The sequence below is a fragment of the Coffea arabica genome, chromosome 6e (assembly GCF_036785885.1).
Source record: "Coffea arabica cultivar ET-39 chromosome 6e, Coffea Arabica ET-39 HiFi, whole genome shotgun sequence".
NCBI lineage: Eukaryota > Viridiplantae > Streptophyta > Magnoliopsida > Gentianales > Rubiaceae > Coffea > Coffea arabica.
Genome location: NC_092321.1, coordinates 59,580,538 through 59,604,083, shown reverse-complemented (window position 1 = coordinate 59,604,083; position 23,546 = coordinate 59,580,538). Strand labels below are relative to the sequence as shown.

At 34.2% G+C, this 23,546-nt stretch overlaps 2 protein-coding genes across 2 annotated transcripts; one reads left to right on the top strand and one right to left on the bottom strand.

Annotated features, from left to right (window-relative positions):
• Positions 1-363: 363 nt before the first annotated feature.
• On the bottom strand, positions 364-1,346 carry LOC113697387 (cysteine-rich repeat secretory protein 55-like). Its single transcript, XM_027216983.2, has one exon. It carries the CDS (start codon positions 1,321-1,323, stop codon positions 565-567), a length of 759 nt encoding a protein of 252 aa, XP_027072784.1. The 5' UTR covers positions 1,324-1,346; the 3' UTR covers positions 364-564.
• A 19,907-nt stretch (positions 1,347-21,253) lies between these two features.
• On the top strand, positions 21,254-23,546 carry LOC113695227 (dynamin-related protein 4C-like). The gene has a single exon (XM_027214247.2). The coding sequence runs from the start codon at positions 21,347-21,349 to the stop codon at positions 23,369-23,371; it is 2,025 nt and encodes a 674-aa protein (XP_027070048.1). The 5' UTR covers positions 21,254-21,346; the 3' UTR covers positions 23,372-23,546.

The following is a 23,546-nucleotide window of genomic DNA, read 5'->3' as shown; positions in this document are numbered from 1 at the left end:
ATGCGAATAGTGTATACACTGTCAGTGTAAGAAAGATTAATCCAAACTTTATAGCTTTGCTTTGAAAAAAAAAAATAGAATAAAGAGAGAGTTTATACATGGCAAACGAGAAATTCACGAAATTTGTAACTTTCAAATTCTCCCAAAAGAATAAAAAAAGAGTAAATCTTATATATACTGATAGTATATACACTATTATGCTTGGATACATGATTTATGAGTAAAATTTGAATTTTAAATTTAAATTCATATGAGTTATCATGCATCCAATAATAATAGTGTATACACTGTCAGTGTATAAAAGATTAATTCAAAAAAAAAATTTGTTTCTTTGAATGTAAACTCTTATGTACTTTATTAGTGTTTACCTTAATGTAATCTCTCCATTTATTTGCAGACATGTAATTTACACGTAGTAAATCAAATGTAAGAGATACTGAGAGAAATGATTAACACGGTACAGAATACAATTTCTTGATTTGACTCCTCTTTGGCATCACCTTTTAGTTCAAGGTTTAGTGAACTCTGGAGGAATTTTATTTCTTTTTACACTGACAAGGGCTCTCACGAATCAAGAGGATAGTAAAACTGATATGTTTCATAATGAACATAGCAGCCGGTAGATGCAACTCGACATCCTACAGTTTTCTCGTTGTTGCAGAATTTGAGTAAGTTGCCAGTGACTATGTTCAGACAGTCGTTGCAAGAATGCTGGGACAAATCCCTGGTGCACTGGGCCAAGGCATAAATAGTAGCATTAGATGCGACACTGAAACTCCTTCCCTTGCCAACCGCTTCATTTGCAGGCACAATAGCCTCCGAGCTGACCTTACTTATAAGAGCATCTAGCTGTTTCTTGAAAGCAGTGGGATGTTGTGGATGATCACCTAGGTAGAAGTTGGTAAAGGTAGATGGATCAACTATTCCATAGAATTTGTTCTCGGTAAACCTTAGAAAGCAGGTATCATTATACCACATCCAGACATCAGCCCGGTTTGCACAATATGTGCGAATGGTTTGTGTTGTATTATGAAGGCAGGCTGTGCAATCTTTACCATTCAAGTCTCTTCTGCATTGTCCCAAGCCGTAAACTTGGTCTGTACCTTTGCCATAAGTGGCAACACTGAAACGATTCTGAGAAGCGCTTGATGCTAGATGAGCCACCAAGCTATCAATGTTTGCTGACATTTGAGGGGTTGATATTGTTGAATTTTCACTGCAGCTATAAACGCTAACAGCATTAATATCAAAGAGAAAATCTGCAAGTACTGCAGTGCAGCTGCTGAGGAACAGCAAGAGAACAAGGCGAAACAAAGCCATCATGTACTGATCTTAGTTATCAGCGATTTGCAGTTGCACTTGCTTTCTAAATGCTATCCAATTTATAGGAGAAAATAACAATGTGCGCCCGCGTCCCTATTGCTAGGTTAGCTGGAACATGACACTGGTTGCAGATTTTTCTTGAGGTCAAAGTAAACTATTCAATCTTTTGGAAATCCTTCCTATCCTTCCTATCTAAAAGAAGCAATTGGAGTAACATTTATTACATCCAACAAGCGATATCCTTCCTATCTAAAAGAAGCAATAGGGGCTGGCACGTTTCTGCTTGGTCCACAGAACATATGGGTTCGGGCCATTGAAAAGTCTGGCAAATAATAAATCCAGCATAATAATTATACAGTTAAAATACTGGAGACTATGGGTGCAAATGAGTTAAGCCGAACCGAGTTTTGATCTAATCGAATCGAATCTTGATACAAAAGAGAGGGTTGGCACGCTCCTGCAAGGTCCACACGCTTCTAGGGATGATAGCAGACCAATTAGAAGAATCAGACAGGACGAGCAATGCCCCCCACAGCCAAATCTGACACAACCATTGTTTTCCTTCAAGTGGCATGGTACCGACAGCAAATTTTCTTGACTTGCTAGTCAAAGTAAATTATTCAATCTTCTGGAAATCCTATCCAAAAAAAAAAAAACTAGCATTATATCCAACAAAAAATCAACTAGCAAGTCAAGAAAATCTGCAACCGGTATCATGCTCTAGCAAATCCAAAGAGAAGGGCTGTGTAATTTCATTCATGCTTCTGCTAGGTCCACAAAACATGGATTTGAGTCACCGAAAGGCAAGCAATATATATATATATATATTGTAAACATGGTTATTTACAAACCCATTCTAAACAAGAATTTATAAATTTGCAGCTTCAAACCTTTTCTTAAGCTTTAGAAGTAGCAAAGAGAATTTATAAATATTAACAAAGGTTTAAACTATAATATTAAAACCTAGAGGGGGAAGTAGGGTCAATGTGTTTGCTTATTTTATTTTTATTATGCTAGGACACTTGTTATGTTATTTTTTCACCCCTAAAATCATTAACCAGCTAGAGTACAAATATGTCTTTTTGGAAAAAAAAAAAAAAAAAAAGTAAAGTCCATAATGAACTTTCAAGTGAAATCAAAAAATTTCAACAATTAAAAAAAAATTGACCAAATATTAAAGGATTTGACAAAAGTATCAATATTTTGAATGGTATATACAATGTGCATACTCCTTATTACTTCTTCTAGTTTCTTCCTTTTTCTTTTTGTGCCATAACAAACAAATTGAGATAACACAATTAAAATAGTTTGATTTTAAAATAAATATATGAACAATTTTTGTTTCTCCTTTGGAGTTGGATAACCCAAACTCACGATAAACAAAATTTAATTGTTTGCATGTTCTACCATTACTATTTTTCATGTTAAGTGAGTTGAATTTGGTAGTGTCTTAATGAAATTCCTTAATATGAAGTTACGTGCATAGTTTTTTCAAAAATAAAAAAAGATGTATAAACTTTCAAGTTCAAATGTTTATATTCTTTTGTGTGTTGTTTTTATTAATAATGGAGTGTAAATGATTCACCACATATGAATTTTTTTACCTAACTATTCAATTTTTTTATTTGAAAATTCATTGGTAGAGATAATTGATTTTTGTCATTTCTCTTTTGTTTTCTTTTATTGTTTTATTTTTTTTTTTGGACAGAATATAACACAAAGCACAAACAACAAGTACTATGTTATTTCAAGAACACCATGTTTTAGTATCAATAGCAAAATCTTGGATGATTTATAAATTGGATTAGATTATGACTAATCAAGAATGTTAAATTGAAACAAAAACTAAAGATGGAATGCAAAAAGACAGATTAAATTGGAGTGTCTTATTTTGGGAATAGCAAAGAGAATTTATATATACTTATAAAGATTTAAACTATAATACATTAGGATCAATATATCTGCTTATCACAAAGGTCCATGGCAATTATGAACAAATTCAAACTAGGTACGACAAAAAAGGAGCACATCAGAAAACAACAGCAACAAGGCATTAAGGGACATAGATGGGCAAATTGTAACGCACTCATTGATGATCAAAGCTAACCTGAAGAGTTCTCGTGGCAAATTCAACACCAATCGTGGGTTTAGATTCCAAACAGAACTCATTTCACGTAAACCTAGAAAGTAAGTTTGATTTTCCAACACCAGAATTTCCGATCAGCACAATTTTAAATAGGTAATCATAGTCATGATCCACCTTGTAAGCCATTTATTTTTTTTCTTACAGTTGAATTCAAGAACCAGGATCAATGCAACACAAAGAGATCGATCTTCAAGAAAAAAAAAACTGATAATACTGATCCACATCCTGGACTATCCAGAAGTAGGCCTAGTAGAGAACAGAATAATTTGCCAAGACACTAACCATGAAAAGATGGCAAGCAACAGGTGCAAGGGGAGATTATTTTGTTACTAGGAAATTAGGGGCAAGCCTTAAATTTTGGTCAGAGAGGAGGAGAAAGAAAATCTTGAGAAACAGAATGACCGCAAAAACGAGAGTCTTTATGCATGGCAAACGAGAATTCATGAAATTTGTAACTTTGAGATTCTCCCAAAAGAACAAAAAATTTCGTCTTTGAATGTAAGTTCTTGAGTACTTTAATTAGTGTTTACCTTAAATGTAAACTCGCCATTTATTTGCAGACATGTAAATCACACTTAGTTAAATGTAAGAGATACAGAGAGAAATTATTGATACAGTACAGAACACAATTCCTTGATTTGACTCCTCTTTGGCATGACCTTTTAGTTCAAGGTTTAGTGAACTGTGAACGGATTTTATTTCTTGTTACACTGACAAGGGCTGTCGAGCATCAAGAGGATAGTAAAACAGATTTATTTCATAACGAACATAGCAGCTGCTATAGAAAACATGATATCCTACAGTTTTCTCATTGATGCATAATTTGGGGAAGTTGCCAATGGGTATTTTCAGACACTCGGTGCAAGAATGTTGGGATAAATCCCTGGTGCACTAAAACTCCTTCCCCCGCCAAGCCCTTCATTTGCAGGTACAGTAGTCTCCTAGCTGACCTTACTTATAAGAGCATATAGTTGCTTCTTGAAAGCAGAGGGATGTTGTTGATGATCACGGCAAAGCTAGATCGATCAACTGTTCCGAGGAATTTTTTGCTCTGCAAACCTTAGAATGCAGGTATCATTATACCAAATCCAGGAACCAGTCTGGTTTTGACAAAGTGAGTGAATGATTTGTGCTGCATCTTGCATGCAGGTTGTGCAATCTTTACCATTCACAATCTCCTCTGCATTGTCGCAAGTCGTAGACTCCGTCTGTACCTTTACTATAAGTGGCAAGACTGAAACGATTCTGAGAATTGCTTGATGCTAGTTCAGCCGCCACCAAGGTATCGATGTTCGCTGACATTTGAGTGGTAGGTAATGTTGAATTGTCACTGTTGTAGCATTTTAATAAAATATTTAATTTTTATGTTAAATGCATAAAATAGAAGGAGAGAATATGGTAACAGTTTTTTAAGAATTATTAGTATTTGACTAATGCTCATGAATTCACCTTTGTTGGTAGAAATTAAAGGTTTTCAATTGCAATAAGTCTTGTAACCTACAATTCTAATTTAAATATAATTTGAATAGTCAATAACTCCTACATTTATCTTGCATATTATGCAACTTATGGCTTTTGATTAACTTTTCATTACCTATAAATATGTGTAGTTGAGATAGAAAAAAATACTACTACAACGACTTATGACTTGTGAGCTTAAATTTATATAATTACTATTATTTTCTATTTCATTACTAGGTAAGAAAAAGAGGTGTTTGTAGATTTATACTCTCTTAGTTGTACAGACTAATGAAAATGATATCAAGTGTGGCTGGACTATTGTATCTTAGGAGTGACAAACTAGAGATCCTACTGCATTGAAGTTGATTCTTTCGCAGAAACTTGAATCACCTTAAAGAGAGCCAAATATCCATGCCTCAACCCATTGCATTTGTTTATTTTTATATTATTATCACTTGCAATTTTTTTACATTTGATGTTATTATAGCTAATTTTGTAATTATTATAACTATCGTTATAACTACTGTTAATTTTTCTATTTGACATTTGTATTTTTCTATTTGTCTGTGCTTTTAATTACTATTTCATATAAATGATTGATTCAAAATTCAAGACAGGGGTATTTTTGTGTAGTTAGCAAAATTAAAAGTTCTATGTGAATTTTTCTTAACAATAAGAGAGTTCCATTATCAGTTTGTAACTACACACATAGTAAATAATTGACATAAATAAAAGTACTGGTAGGGCATTTTTGTCCAAAAAATCAAGGAGTGCGTTTGTTAAAGTGCCTATTGTCTGAAAAATCAAAAACGAAGTAGTGTTAAAGTGTCTATTAAAAAAGTTTAGGAGATAAAAGTGCAACTAGAGTCAAAGTTCATGGTGGTTTAATGCATTTAACCCTATCTATTTAAGCTCAAAGTGCCTATTCAGCAATAGCAATGCCATTTCCATCAATTCTAAACCATAGTTATTAAACTCGACCCGATAAGGAACTTGCAGTGGGACTAGATCAATAGATCACTGGTTCAACCAATGGGTCATTGGTTGAACCGGTGAGTATTAATTTAATATTTATAAATATAAAATAGTAATTTTAATATACATAAAATATATAATAAAGTGCTTTTAGATACTAATTATTATACTTAAAATATATATATAATAAATACATAGATACTAATAGAAGATTTAACTTCATTTTATTGTACTTTTAAATAAATAAATAATATAGTGCAAGTATAAAAAAAATTATATCAGCATTATTTTTTCATTATTTTATTTTTTGTTTAAAAAAGTAATTTTCTAACTAATCAAATATTGCCAGTTTAAAAGTTAAAAGGACTGATTATATAATAAAAAATAAACAAGTTTATTAAAAAAAAATTAGTTATCAAATAAAAACTAAACAAGTGGTAAAGTCCTATACATATTTAAATGAAAATCCAATGCACAAATTTTATTAAAAGCATATATACATTTTGTTTAAAAAAAAAGGCCACAATTATTAAAAACAAATAAAGGTAAACCAGATCAATTGAAAAATTGAACCGGTTCTCGGTTGAATCACTAGATCAAACGGGTTTGTCCGAGTTTGACCAGGTCAATTGCTTATCCAGTTAAACTAGAAACCCAGCCCGGTCTAATGCCCAGGTCACTAGGCCAGACCAAATTTAATAACTATGCTCTAAACTCGATTATGGGCCAAATTTTTGGCTTTATTGGTTTTTTTTTTCTATATCTCCTAGAATGTAAAATTCATTCGACTTGAACAAGATTTTGTGGAGATCAATAAAGTCGACTTTTAATGTGATAAATCATCCAGGGTTGATCACAAAGCTTGAGTTTCATTGTTTGTTATCAAATTTTATACTAGCTGTAATAAAGGAAAACATTCAATGAAGGATAAGAAAAGTATAGATTCTGAAAAAATTGAGTGCTTGCCTAATGCCAAACACCTTCTTCTTCTAGGAGCAACTCATTGATGTATAATTGCAACAGCAGAAAGAGGGTCTATCAAAAAAAAAATAAGGACCATGAAATTTAGGCCCTGTTTTGAATTAGTTTTAATTCATTTTTGCTTTTGTCGAAATTCCTACTTCCTTAAAATTTCTTGTAAAGTACAATGGACAGAAACAAGCAGGCGTACTTTGTCTTGTTATCAATTTTATTTGTCAGAAACTCTTGAGAAAGAGGTACAACGAGGACTCATCGTTTAACTAGTCCTAACATATCCTCCATTTAGGACAACGTATTAGCACACTGAGACGCAACTTAGGGAAACTAGTGAAATTTCCATTTCTGTGGTTTATGAAGAAGCATTCCAACTCAATGAATCAAATAACTGAAAGAGATAGGGATGAAATTGAACATCTAAGGCTTCAAACTAATATAGATTAGGCCAAGAAAAATCCTTATCCCCAATGCTTTTATCGTCAACTGCTCCAGTTGGTGGAGAAGCTACACCTCTGGCACATGCTACCAGGATAGATCTTGTGACCTCGAGGTCAATACGAAGCTTGGCCAGATCGCATTTAGCTGCGATGTTAAAGATAGCTCTGCAACAATTCTTGCTCAGTGCATATTGGTTGGCGTTCTGGCGTCCCTCAAGAATGTTCAAAATATCAGCACCGCATTCTGCAATCGCCGGCAGGGCAGCCAAACATTCCAGTATCCTGTTAAAGTCAGTTGGCTTCACACCCTGAATTACTAGTTGTTGCTCTTGGTCTTGGGCTAGTCCCATTTGAAAGTACGTGGCTAAAATACCCACGATCAAGAACATCTGCATTGCTGCTGAAAATGATGCCATCTTATGATTGTGGCTGCAGGTGTTGTTAAAAACCACTAAGAGAAAACCAGTACAGCTATGTAATAATTTCTATTGATAATACACGGCTACTGGTGCTTGCTAATTGTTGCAGACTGAAAATGAAAGCGTGAGATTTATACTCGCATTCAGGATGGATTAGCAAGCGTACAAGTGCGTATTTTTCTCCCTTCGGGAAGTCTATGTAAGGTCACTCAATCTGTGTTGGACGATTTATGGTAAGTTAAGGAAACCAAGGATATACGCATTAGATCAGATTTGTTGCAGCTTGGGAAGTTAAGGAAACCAATCTCCAATTGATTGATGCAACGGATCTTCTGTCCCATTTTAGCTACTGTACCTCAATAGCCAAAATGTGTGCATGTGCTCGAATCACAAAGGAAACAATTATCTCATGTATGTTATTTTCTGTCTCATTTTTTATTATATTGCTATTTTTTCTGCATAAATATCATGTTTTAGTTCTTTTTGTTTCTTTAAGATCCAATAATGATTAACTAAGTAATACAAAAATTTAACAACTCAAAAAATCAAAATTCATAAAAATGAGATTTTTTATGAATTTTCTGATGTATTTTTTAATTTTCTACTATATATATATTACTTTATTGAAGCTGTTGTATTTATTTTTTATTCAATTAATAGTTATTGAATCTTAAGGAAATAAAAAAAGAACTAAAACATGATGTTTATATAAGAGAAATAGCAATATAATAAAAAGTAAGACAGAAAATAGCATAGGGTGTGGAACATAAGATCTCTTGGCCGTTTCGACTATTGAGGTACATGAGTGCACGCAAATGCATGCTCAGTTTTCACCTTATACTTACCATAAAGAAAGAAATACTATTTATAGAAGAATAATCTTGAAGCAACGAGACACAAACAACAGCAGAATCCAAGGTATGACAGTGGCCTCCACCTCCTTGTATTGGGAAATACAGAGCAGATTAGGAATCATAGACTGCATTAGCAACAGAACATTTATCTGAGCTCCTAAACTAATGGGACAAAAAAAAAAAATTACTGGCAAGTGATTGTACACTCACTCAATTAATGCAACCCCTTATGGTACAAACGCAATTCTGCTGCAAAATTTCACCACGTAAATTGGAAAGACTTAGGAGGCAAATTTACATATTTAGCTGCTCTAGAGTCCATACTTGCAAAGTTCAAAATTTCCGGAATTCCTTGAAGTCATAATTTTAGGCAACCGAGAAAGTCTATTACTGGAGTTGAAAGAGAAAGAAACTGCCAGAACCTAATCCATTAGAATTAGCGGAGGAAAATCCTATCCTTTCTTTTTCTTTTTTTTTTCCAAACGCCTATCCTTTCTTTATATCGTGGAAACTTGTGTTTCTTCCAACCTCCCTTTACCTACTTTCTGAAACTATATACTTCTTTTTGGGATAATTTCACAAACCTCCTCTGAGATTTTTAATAATTGCAGAGAGCTCCCTTGAAGTTTTATAAAATTATATATACTTCCCTTACTTTTACTATTTATATAACAATGTAGGTCCAACAAGCTAGATCTTCTCTCAAAAATCCTAAATTATCCTTTTCCACAAAACTAAGAAAGAAAAACATAGTATATTCAATCGTTTTCTTCCATGTTTTACACAAATCGACAAACTTAATTCCTAACAACCATCCAACCATAAGTTCCAAATCTAAATAGATATCTAAAAGATTTCAAATTGCATATACAATATCAATGCTTGCCATGCAAAAAAATAAAAATACAATACAAAAAATACACAAATAGAGACACATACCATTGACAACCAATTTTATACCCCAATATTAAATCTCAATACTCAAATATCTTTTTAATACAAGCTAATCTAGCCTAAAACCACCATTTCAAATATCTTATGACCTGAAAAATATTAATATCTCAAAAGCAGAAAATAAATTCTACCTCCACAATAAAATCATAATAAAAAATTTCTAATTCAATTGAAGAAATCCTTATGCAATTATTGACATTTTACAAAAAAAATTTCTTGCCAACAAGCAAAATATGACAAATTTCACATCTTTGGTTTTTCTTCCTATTTCAATAATTAATTTCATTATTTATTTCTCTATTTCTGCGAGACTTTTCATTTCTCTCTAGTTTGACACATAATCTGCTCCCTTTGTTAATTTTGCAATTTCAATTTGCTAATATCCATAAAATTGAAGATAATAAAAAAGGGTATAGTAGTATATTAACTAGAAAAGAAAGGAGCAAAAATAGACAAGAAATAGAAAAACAATTTTTTTTTTGGGTTTTGTAAATCTATTGTTTTAAATTGAGAATTGTCTACCAAGTGAAAGGTATTTTAGGTACTTTACTATGTTAGGGGAGGTAAGTGTAATTTATTAAACCTAAAGGAAGCCGAGTGAAATTGTTTGAAACTTTAAGGGAGGTTTCTGAAATTATCCCTTCTTTTTTTTTTTTGTGTTGTTAACAGCTACACAGTAGGTGTATAACAACGGGCAAGACATGTCGTACACATGAAATTGCATCCTCAAGCAAAACGAGCTTTTTTTTTTTTGGGGTTAAGGGAAGTAGCGAAACGAGTTTAATTACTTTCTATCCGTTTATATACGGCAAAGAGGATGATGTAGGAGAAATGGATAGATGTATGAATGGTTTTTGCACCATATTTAATCATACTTTATAATGATTAAAGCTCTTTAATCTTTCAAACAAAGTATCCACGCTCAAGAGTTTTCTGCTTTGCGATTAATCTATTTACTTTTTGCTGCGTTAGGATTTTAATGTTAGCCATTTATACAAGTGCCATGCAAAAAACAAAAGGTCAAAACAAATAAATAAGCTAATGGTATACTTTAATAGTGTACGCCTTGTTTGGATTGCATTTTTCTAGATTTTTTATAAGATAAAAAGATGATTGAAAAATATGTTCAAGAAAAACGTAGCAATTTTTCTTGCTGTCCAAACAAAGAGAATCCTTCACCTTAAACATTTAGCTAGGTATAGATAAACGCAGAATGAATAAATAGAGGAAGTTAAATGGAGAGAATCGATCAATTGGCAACCCCATATTACTAGCTCATATTTGTCCATATTTGTCCCTTGTCCATATTTGTACTAGCTCATAACCTTACCAGCTAGTCTTTTCCCAATAAGATAACAAGTTTGTGGGCATCATTCAAGATCAAGGCGAGCCATATGTTTATTTCACGACTTCTTTTACTTACAGCTCCAAGATTTTGATTCGGTGAGCTGTCAGAATTTGTTCAGGAAAAACAATTGAATATGAGATTAAACCAAAAAAAGGAACCAAGTTTATTTATATGGGAGGGAAAAAGGATTTTATAGTATATATGGGACCATTTTAGAATTTCACCTTTATACTGGGCTAGTTTCAAAACAAATATTATTTTGAAAAATAATCACATACGAATACCAGAAGATCGGCCCCCTTCTTTTTTGTCGTAACCAACATTCAGCAAAACCTCTAATCAACTATATTCCTCTGGACCCTCTTCCAATTTGCTCCCCAATTTTCCAAATTACAACACTTAACTCCATCTAATTTTCAATTTGGTTGAAATGATTTCATCTCACGAGTTGTACGATAGTTAATTCACTGAAACTAATTTATACTATCAAAATTACCCTTAACATTGAGCTCTCTTGAATTAATATTAGCATCAAATCTTTCTTCAACGGAAAATATAAACAATAAATAGACTAAATTTTATTATATACACTGACAATACATACACTATCATCGTTAGATATATGACATATATGTAAAAATTAAATTTAAAATTTAAAATTTACATTAGTTATTGTCATCCAACGCTAACAATGTATACACTGTCAATAGAAGAAAGATTAATCCTAATAAATACATAATAAAATACTTATTTAAATTACAAAAAACAACAGTCGTTAACGCAACAAATCATGAAATATAACGTTTATATTTTTTCCATAGATGTTCTTTGAAGAAAGAGTAACAAGATGGTACACTTTGTGAATTTGGCTCCAAGAACAACTGTGATTGCAAAGGCTAATTTCAATCAATTAATGAATCAGAGCATTTTGGTACTATCAAATTATGAGGGGTTAGATATTGCAATTGAAAGGAAAGAATAAGGGGTTAAAGTGGGATGGGTAGATAGTTGAAGGTCTTTTAAATACGTCCTTCCAAAAGTGCAGCTCTTCATTTTTGAGCGATCAGATAATTTGGAACGCGGCTTTAGCGATCACACTCCACCACCGGCCACCGCTCCAAAAATGCTCTCCGGCGAGGCAGGAAATGCAGATTCTTCAGCCGAATCGTCGCAAGAAGAAAAAGCAAAATCTTCAGCCGAATCATCCCAGAAAGCAGGATCAAGAGGGCGTTTCATTAGGCACCTAAGCAGAGCCAGACGAATCTCTCTATCTTCTCAACCGCCGGTTCCGCTTCCCCTCGAACCAGCGAGCAAACTCTCACCATCAATACCAGAAACCCACCACTCTCAGGCAGCAGCGATCTTTATAGCCAACAATATAGATATCTTGCAACAAATTTTGCTTTATTTGCCCCCAAAATCCCTCCTTCGCTTCCAATGCGTCTCCAAGCAATGGCTCTCCATCATCTCGGACCCTGTCTTCCGCCGTCTGCACTCGCGGTTTTATCCCACCACCGTCGGGACTTCCTCTTCTGCCTCCGCTGCCACCGAAGCACTCTTTGTGTTCCCGTGGACATACAACAAGACCCCACAAGAGCTCAATTTCATCTCCCTCTCGGATGGGTATGTAAATCCAATGGCTAAAATGGTTTCCCACTTGAACAATTTCTTTGATAATGGTGCAATTGTGGATTTTCATTCATGCAATGGGTTATTAGCTCTGGTGTTCAAGTTAGATGATTGTGACGATCATAGAGAATTTGTGGTCTATAATCCTACTACTTGTCAGCATAGACTTATTCCTAAGTTCAATGGTTCTAAGCCCAATGATCCTCAGCTCAATGATCCTCATTTCAATGATCCTTATTATGATCCTTACTTCGATGATCCTCATTTCTATCATTTTCAAATAACCCGTCGTTTTGAGGCTTTGAATATTGTGTTTGATCCTTCAAAATCTGATCATTTCAAACTTGTGTATATATGGCGGGATGATTACCATGGTGACACTTGGGATAGATGTGGATTTGCTGTCTATGCATCTGAAACTGGGATTTGGAGGGAAAGTATGGACACGTTGGAGATGGATCCTCCTGATTTACCTACTACTTATTTCGGGAATGGGGTTTTGTGGAATGGTGATCTCCATTGGCTCAACGATTTTAAGTATATGATATGTTTTGACTTGGATAAAGAATGCCTTCACCGAGACATGCCGTCACTTCCTGTCGAGTTCAGTGAGTGGGAATTTTGGTACTTTGGGGAGTGTAATGGGTGTTTATATGTTATTGAGGTCAACAACCCATTTGGGTTGTTGTTTGATGTTTTTGAGATGGAAAGGGACTATTCTAAATGGGTTCTGAAATACCATATCGATCTTGCTCCTCTAAGAATTCTATATCCATCAATGGTAGTTGAGTTCGTTGATCGTGCTGATAGGAGGCAATGTACATTTGGACCATTTGGTATGCTTTTTCTCCTCGAGGATGAGAAAGAGAAGAAAGCCAGCCTTGTGACAGCTTTTCCAGATAAGGTGATGCTTTACAAAATTAATGATGCTGTTGTTATAGAGGTTGCTGAAGTAGGGCCAGTGGACTTTGGGTATAGTTGGAAGAGTCACCTTAATCAATGGAAGGACATCTATAGACATATGGAGACCCTCGCTTATGTTTAATTTGGTCGTAAAATGTTACTATCTTCTCCAATGTACTTTGCTTTTGCCTACCAATTAGATATCCCAAAGTTACAGAAACTTTTGTGGATCTTAATTATGATAATTCTGTTTGTACATATGGTAATGAAGTTATGGTTTCAGAATGCTTTAGAAATCAATCTTAAGATTATATCTTGATACTTTCATATCCTCATATCACCATTTATTCCAACTGTTCTTGAATAGTTTATGCAAATAATAGGACTAGCTGGTTGTAAGTTCTAAAGAGTTTGTTTTCAGGACACTTATCTTGCTGTTTGCTAAATGGTTGTGATTTTCTTGAATGCGTGATTTAGCTATAGATTGCTTAGATATGTAAAGATTCTGTTTTGTGCATTGCTAGCTTTTTGGCCTGCTGTGCCACTGCCCCATTTGTTTTAGGCTACCTGAGTTTTGTAATTGATTGCTATCATCTGAATCTTGGATTTTGAGGGACAATACGGACACATAACCAATGGGAGATGTTTGTTTTCCTCCTTATTTTGGGAATGGGGTGTCGTGAAATGGTGATCTGCATTGGCTTAGTGATCAGACGTATAATTTGTGCTTTTGGTTGGATAGCAATGGTTTCATCAGCAGATGCCATCTCTTCTTTCCAAGCTTTCCTACTTATGTTAAATTAGATTTTAAAGTATTATTGGGTTTTCCAAGTAACTTGATGTACCTGTTTTTGCCCACCTCTTAAAATATTTCAAGCTCTGGAAATTGTTGTAGATCTTAACAATGACGTGATTCTGTGTGATACAATGATGGTATTGAAGTTGGGTGATTCTGTGTGATGCAATATTTGGCTTTCTAAGTAACTTGATGTTGCCTGTTTTTGCCCGCCTATTAAAATATTTCAAGCTCTGGAAATTGTTGTGGATCTTAACCCTGATGTGATGCAATTATGGTATTGAAGTTATGTTAAGGATCTCACAACAAATTGTGGAAAGCAGGTCAGAATCACATCTGAGGTAAAATATATCCAACTTGCTAACTGTAGCTTTTGGTGCTGCCCCTTTTGCTTCAGGCAGCATTTGCTTCTGGCTTGATTGCCATCCAGTTTTCGCCTCAGATTTTGGAGCTGCTTTGGACCAATATGTGGGGAAACTTTTGGTTTGGTGCCAAATGATTTACTGCTAAACGATACACCTATAATGTATAGGATATTGGTGGAAGTTAAACTTCTTTGTAGATTTATGAGCCAACTGCCCCAATCACAAATAGTTTCACTGATAGAAGAGGCTGTGGAGAGGGTCTCACTCTGAAAATCGAACGATACCAAACACTTGCCGTGATTTCTCCAGTAATAAATTTTTTGTAAAATTATAGTGTCAGTATTGGCTAGGAGTACTATTGGTTTTCTGGTAAAAAAAAAAAAAAAAAAAAAAAAAGGAGGCTTGTTGGCTCTTAAAACCAGATCATTCTCATTTAAGTCCCGTTTGGCAGGTGAATTTTTTGAGTGTTTTTCTAAAACTTTACTGTAACTTACTGTAGAAATTTTTTAAAAAAAATTTGAAGTGTATAGTTTAAAAAATTTGAAAAGTTTTTTGAAGTTACTGTAGCTAAATTTTTTACAAATTTTGTAGCTAAATTTTTTAAAAAACTTGTAGTAGACAAACTTGACAAAAAATTCAAATGCCGAACAGGCCTTAGTTTATGAATGGCAATATTACTGTAGCAGGGGCTTGACTCCATGGGAGTGAGAATTTGTGTATGAAAGAAGAAAATTGAAGGAGAGATTGGCGTGAGGCCCAAGCATTTAGAAGCTCGGATTCACACCCTTCTTCTTCCTCCTCGCTTCTTAAGTCTCATTTTCTTCTCGCTTTTCAAATCTCACGTCTTCCTTTTTAACAGGAAAAATTAAAGGAAAAAAAAAGAGAAGAAGAACTTAGCAGCATTTCCATGACCAAAAAGGAAAAAGTAGCAGCATTTACAGGGAAACTTTTTTCTTTTTGGTGTATTAAGTCATAAAACGTAATCACATGATATGATGCTGCCTATTACTTTCCTTATTTTTTGACACGTCCTCTCTAGTCTTAAGGTAACAATTCTCATAAGCAATTAAGCATGACTAACTAGAGCTGAAAAGCAAGCAATGTGAAAAAGAAAAAGAAGACGACTGACTATAAAGGGAAGACCACTTTATAAGTGACAAGACAATATGTGAAAAAGAATAAGAAGATGACAATAAGGGAAGACTTGGAACTTAGAGCTGGATCGATTCAACAAACAATTTCCAGCCTTTTTAACTTATATTAAGTGAAAGTTTTAAAAGATTCATGAAGAAAGAAGAATCCAAAGAATTAAGAACAACTTTTAAGAACCCCTTCATTCTTCTCCTAACGTATGATTTATGTAGCATGAACTTCCCAAGCGTATTTTTAGCATGAAAGAAATGTATGGATAATGCCAAAAGGGAATTTTGTAGTTCAAAAAGGGTAAATTACAGATTCTGTAAAAAAAATTTTTGAGGGCCATAAAGTGTTGCTGCATTAATTTATGGATATATAGCCCAAAAAACAAGGGCTATAGACACAAAAAAAATGCCCCGTTTGGGTTGCATTTTTCTGAATTTTTTGTAGAAAAATTACCTGTAGCAATTAGATATATGTGAGGTAAAAAGGTGATAGGAAAATGTGTTCACGGAAAACGTAATAATTTTTTTCTGAGGAAAATCGCAATCCAAACGGAAATATTCTGAGATATACAAAGAAACTGCTAACAAAATGACAGACACACACTCACACACAATAAACAATTTTACGCATTATGGTTTTTGTTTTCTTAATATTTACCTCCTTGGATTCTTCTTCACATTAATCTTAGTTGCATTTTTTTCTCTCACCATTAATTTCCTCTTAAAAAAGTTATAGTTACATTGAATTGGGTTCCGAATCCTCTGCAATTGTCCATGCAACCGCAGAGGACGGTTTGAGAGATCGGATGATTGAGATCAGCCTATCCGAACTTGGGTTGGTCTCGATCATTGATCTGAAATTTATTTAAAATTTTCAATTAATTGTCGCGACCAACCAAACTTGGAATGGATCGATTGCGACTCTCAAGTCTCAACCGTCTTCTGCGGTTGCAGAGGATCCGGATCCTTTGGATTGTGGGATTAAACTGCAGGGCAAGCTTCCGAAGTCATGTTTCATATATATGATCGATTTTCCATGCCTGCCATGTTTACGTACCTTTGTACGATCGAACTCGTTCCTTTGCCTTTGGGTTCGCTTAAGCATTTCCAGAGAAGTCAATTGACTCCAATGCCGTGTTTCCACTTTCCACCACAAGGAAACATATATACACTGTAGTTTCAATTGAAAAGCTGAACAACTAACAAGACAAAAAAGAAAGCAACTCACATGTTCATGCAACTAACAAACCACTGGCCAATGGCTCACCAGGGAGGGGCTTAAGTCCCTCTTTGAGCTGTAGGTGAGGGGTCAAATCTCACCTGTAGTAAAAAAATCTAAGGATTGTGTCAGAACATTCCTTAATTTAGTTGGGTCTGTATACCCACTAGCCCCCTACCACTGCCTCCTTAGGCTCCCCCTTCCCCCTAAATTAGGATAGAGTAGGTTATACAAATGTATCATTGCTGACAAAAAAAAAAAAATGTTCATGCAACTAACAAACATGCAAGCAACTTAGTTTTAATTGAAATGACAATTCATGTCACACAAATCCAAGCAAACAATGAAAAATTTTCTTATATTTCACTTATAACGAACTAACTAATTTTGATATCACAATTAGAGTTATTTCTTCTAAAACAAAAAGGAAAAAAATCTATGGATTAATTTAAATGTACATATTAGCACGGAAAAGGAATGGTTGTTGTTTGTGCTTTATGTTGCATTTGTTTTCAGACAAAATTATAAAGACAATAGAAGATAAATAAAAAAGGAGAATACTCAACTACATCTGTCAATGAAATCTCAATCGATGACAATGAACATTCACATAGAAATAATTAAATATGATGGATTGAAAATACCCTTGTGAATCAAATAAAGAGTCCATATACAAAATGTATATATGTAAACAATTCAAAAAATGGTGCAAAAAAATTTAAAAAAAAAATAATACAGCTCACTTCATACTACTAAAGAACTTCATCAAAAAGCTAACTAATTCAACTCATATAATATGATAAATAATAATCGTCTACTCATCAAAAAGACTTAGGTTTTATACGAAATGAAAATTATAGAAAACCTAAGTCTAAAGAAATAAGAAATACCATCATGTATTATATTCTTATATAATTAACTAATTGTAATTCTACAATTAAATAATCAGTAATCATAAGTATTGATATTGCAAATACTATTCAGGAAGTGTTTAATAATTTAACCAAATCTTAGTTTCTTGGTTGTTAAAATCTAAATAATTTCACTAGAAAGTCCATCATAGATTTTACTTTCAATAGGAAAAAGACATATCTAGACAGATTACTAAGCTTGCAAAAGCATCGAATGAAGGAAAGTAGATGCATAGTACAGTAATCGGAATGTTAAAAGTCTAACAAGTCAATTCATGTTGTATTCTAATGCCCCTTTTAAAATTTTAATAGCACTCAAATTAGATTTGCCTCTCCCATGCTTGATATGTGCATATATATATATTTCCTTCTTAATAACATTAGTTTGAACTATATAAAAATGTGCAATTTTATAATTTAAGGGTAATCACAACAACCTTGATAAAACATGATAGTGTCAACAATTGTTATCAAAGTTCAATCCAAATTTAAATCAATAAAAGCTCAAAAAAAGTTCTAATAGCTTGAGGTCAAAGAGTTCAAATTTAAATAATGTTTGTAGCCAAAATTAGTTAAAGAAATTGAAAAATATACATAAGTTTATTATGAAGTAGATAATCAACAAATTTTAGTAGCTACAAAAATACTAGTAAATTTTGATTACTATATTCACATGCAAAGCATGTGTAGTATTTACTAGTATGTGTGTTATATATATATATATATATATATATATATATATATATATATATATATATATATATATATAAATTCATATCCACATGTTTCACTTTATATTGTGACATTATTAAAGATGTCTATACGTATACCATAGGAAGCCCCTATACCAAATTAGGTGAACAGACTTAAATGAAAAAAAAAATAAAAGTAAAAACTAGTCGTAAATAATATTATTCCAAATAATATTTTGCTTGCATAATAAACATATTTCCCAACCCACCTTTTTATATTTTCAACCATCTTTTTATCTCACATACATCAAATCACAAAAAATGTTACGGTAATTATTCCAAATAATATTTCAAACTATCCAAACAAAACTCTTGTTGATTCATCATAAAATACAAGAAATCTTTTTGGTGTATTAAGTCATAAAACGTAATCACATGATATGAAGCTGCCTATTACTTTCCTTATTTTTTGACACTTCCTCTCTAGTCTTAAGGTAACAATTCTCATAAGCAATTAAGCATGACTAACAAGAGCTGAAAAGCAAACAATGTGGAAAAGAAAAAGAAGACGACTGACTATAAAGGGTAGACTTGGGAAGACGACTTTATAAGTGACAAGACAATATGTGAAAAAGAATAAGAAGATGACAATAAGGGAAGACTTGGAACTTAGAGCTGGATCGATTCAACAAGAAATTTCCACTCTTTTTAACTTATTTAACTTATCTTAAGTGAAAGTTTAAAAGATTCATGAAGAAAGAAGAATGTAAAGAATTAAGAACATCTTTTAAGAGCCCCTTCATTCTTCTCCTAACGTATGATTTATGTAGCATCAACTTCCCAAACATATTTTTAGCATGAAAGAAATGTATGGATAATGCCAAAAGGGAATTTTGTAGTTCAAAAAGGGTAAATTACAGATTCTGTAAAAAAAATTTTTGAGGGCCATAAAGTGTTGCTGCATTAATTTATGGATATATATCCCAAAAAACAAGGGTTACAGACACATAAAAGTATGATTCTGAGATATACAAAGAAACTACTAACAAAATGACATGTATATAAATTAACTCATATCCACATGTGGCACTTTAAAGATGTCTATACGTATACCATAGGAAGCCCCTAATACCAAATTAGATGAACACACTTAAGGCCATTTGGGATTGCGGTAACTTATTGAAAATTACTTTCCTAACAGAACTTTTAATAAAAATATTTATTAACTGAATGCTTTTAAATATATTGTTTTATCTCTTTATTTGATTCATAACATAGGGTAAAATGATTAAATTTGATGTTTTATTTTTTAAATCACAAAAGATACTTTAAAAGTACCAAATTTGATCTTTTGTTAAAAGTACTTTTAACATAAAAAGTTCAACTCTTATTTTTATGGGATGATACTCACCAAACATTTTAAAAGTATTTTAGCACCTAAAAGTATTTTTTTTAAACTAAAAGTATCGCAACCTCAAACAGGACCTAAATAAAAAAAAAATGTAAAAACTAGTCATAAATCTTGTTGATTCATCATAAAATACAAGAAATAACAATCTTATAGAAAACAATTCAATTTTATGCATTATGGTTTTTTTCCTTAATACTTACATCCTTGGATTCTTCACATCAATCTTAGTCGCATTTGAAAGATTTTCCCTTCATTTTTTCTCTCTCCATTAATTTCCTCTTAAAAGGTTTTATACATTATCGAATTGGGTTCCGAATCCTCTGCAATTATCGATGCAACCGCAGAGGACGGTTAGCAGATCGGATGATCGAGATCAACCTATCCGAACTTGGGTTGATCTCGATCATTGATCTAAAATTTATTTGAATTTTAAATTATTGGTCACAATCAACCAAAGTTCAAATGGATTGATCTCGGCTCACAACCGTCTTCTGCGGTTGTAGATGCAACCGCAGAGGATCTGCATCCCCTAGATCGTGGGACGAACGTGCAGGGCAAGCTTCTGAAGTCATATTTCATTTTTCCATGCCAGCCATGTTTACCCACCTTTGTACGATCCAACTCGTTCCCTCACCTTTGGATTCTCTTATAGTTAGTTTGGGAGTTTAGAATAGAAAAGAAAAGAAGAGAAATGATAAGTTAGAAAAGAAAAGAAAGAATCAAAAGTTTCTATCTAAGTTATCTGGGAATTTTAAAAAAGAAAAAAAAAAAGTGAGTAATTTTCTTTTATTTAGAAGTTGAATACAAAAGAAAGGAAAAGATACTTAAACAAATTATTTTATAAATATGCCCTTTCTATAAACAAATGTGAGAGGAATTCATCCAGTATTAAAATGTTTTATATCAGGATTTTAAGGGTAATTTGGTCATATTGAAAAATTTACTTAAACTTCTGTCCATTCCTTCCCTTTCCGCCCAATATTGGATGAAAAGTTTTCCAAAAGATGGAGGGCAGTGGAATCTTTCCTAATCTTTTCTTTTTCTTCTCATTTTAACTCCCAAACAACCTTCTCATTTTAACTCGCAAACAATAGAAAAACTTTTTTATCCCTTTAAAACCTTCCTTTTCTTTTCATTTCCCAAACTAGCTATTATTAATTCTTAAGTCATTTCCAAAGAAGTCAATTGACTCCAATGCCGTGTTTCCACCACAAGGAAACACCAGTACAGTAATTATTGGATCCCTATAAATTCAGCCACAAGTCCCCATTTGCTATCACCTGACCTAGCTCCTTTCATCTCTTTCCTTCCCTCTAAACTTTCCGACCTTTTTCACCTGCAACATTACAGTCGAAATTCTGAAAACCAACAACCACAAGAAACATGGGTGCACTAATCAATGGCTCCGATTTTGCTTCTGAAGAAATCACCAAATCCCTCGTTGAAGTTGATCATGATCAACAAGAACCACTAGCAATCCAGGCCCCCATTGTATCATCCTACAATGAACGCATTAGGCCATTGCTTGACTGCGTAGACAGGCTGCGAAGCCTCAAAGTCATGCAAGAAGGAATCCAGCTTCCAACAATTGTTGTTGTTGGAGATCAATCTTCAGGAAAGTCTAGTGTTCTAGAGTCGCTAGCAGGCATTAGCCTGCCCAGAGGACAGGGGATTTGCACGAGGGTTCCCTTGGTTATGAGGCTGCAAAGTCATCCCAGTCCCCAGCCGGAGCTGAGCTTAGAGTTCAATGGAAGAGTTGTTTCAACCGATGAGGAACATATTGCTGAGGCCATCAGCGTTGCAACTGACGAGATCGCTGGCAGAAGTAAGGGGATATCAAATGTTCCCCTGACTTTGACTGTTAAAAAGGATGGTGTCCCTGATCTTACTATGGTGGATTTGCCTGGGATTACTAGAGTTCCAGTTCACGGGCAGCCTGAAGACATCTACGAGCAAATTTCAGCAATCATTATGGAGTATATCAAACCAGAAGAAAGCATAATACTTAACGTTTTATCTGCTAGTGTCGATTTTTCGACCTGCGAATCCATTCGGATGTCCCAAAAAGTGGACAAAACCGGCGAAAGAACTCTAGCAGTTGTCACCAAGGCAGACAAGGCCCCTGAAGGCTTGATGGAGAAGGTAACAGCCGATGATGTGAACATTGGCCTTGGATACGTCTGCGTGAGAAATCGTATTGGCGACGAATCATATGAGGAAGCTCGAGCTGAAGAAGCTATGCTTTTCCAAACACATCCGCAGCTGTCCAAGATTAGCAAGTCTATAGTTGGCATCCCTGTTTTAGCTCAGAAATTGGTGCAAATTCAGGCAACTATAATTTCAAAATGCTTGCCAGATATCGTGAGGAAGATCAATGACAAGCTAGCTGCAAGTGTAGCAGAGCTGAACAAGTTGCCACAAAAGCTGAACTCAGTTCCTGAAGCGGTGACTGCTTTTATGCGTATCATATCTTCAGCCAAAGAGTCGCTGAGGAAAATACTTGTCAGAGGGGAATTCGACGAGTATCCAGATGAAAAAGAAATGCATTGTACTGCAAGACTGGCAACGATGCTGAGCGAGTACTCTGACGAATTGCAGCCCATCTCTATCAAAAGCGAACAGAAGCAGAACTTCTTGGAGGAAGAGATTAGCATCCTGGAGGAAGCTAAAGGTATAAGCTTACCTAATTTCCTTCCTCGCGCTGCTTTTCTAGCTTTACTGCAGAAAAGGGTCAAGGCCATTTCTGCTACACCAGCTGAATTTGTGAACAAGTTCTGGGAGTATTTACAAGGGGTGCTGGTCCCTGTCTTGATGAAGCACTCTGACAACTACCCACCACTCCAATCTTCAATCAGAAGAGCTACCCAAAATCTTGTTTCCAAGAAAACGGAGCAGTCAGTGGATTGGGTACTGCAGATTATAGACATGGAGAAACTCACCGATTATACCTGCGATCCTGAATACTCTGCAACCTGTCATAAACTGATGGAAAGCCAGGACACATTCATGGAACTTATTAATGATCAATGGAAGCCAACAAGCATGGAGATCGATGGTTTTGGTGTGGTTGAAATCGGGCATCTAAGAAATCATGTGCTTGTTGCACGACAAGCTTTTGATCTGAAAATGAGGATGACTGCTTATTGGAAGATTGTTCTGAGGAGGTTGGTTGATTGCATGGCTCTGCATTTACTCTTCAGCATCCAAAATCTGGTGAACAAAGACATGGAAGCTGAAATGGTGAACGACTTGATGGGACCTTACGGGGGTGGAGTGGAGCGGATGTTGGAGGAATCTCCATCTGTTGCTGATAAACGTTGCAGATTGAACAGAAGCATCAAGCTGCTGAGGGAGTCTAAAGAGACTGTTGCAGGGATAATGGACGGTATCGCTGCTTATGGCGATTAGATTGATCATAAATCATATTTAATAAGCATTGTTGCTTTGTTGCCTTTTTTCTTTTAATTGTGGTTTCTTGGATTCCCAAGAACTTGAATGGAGTTGTTAGTACTGGTACAATAGAAGCTACTGTATTATGGTATCTGCAGAATTAATATAATTTTCAGTTGGGCAATTTAATACA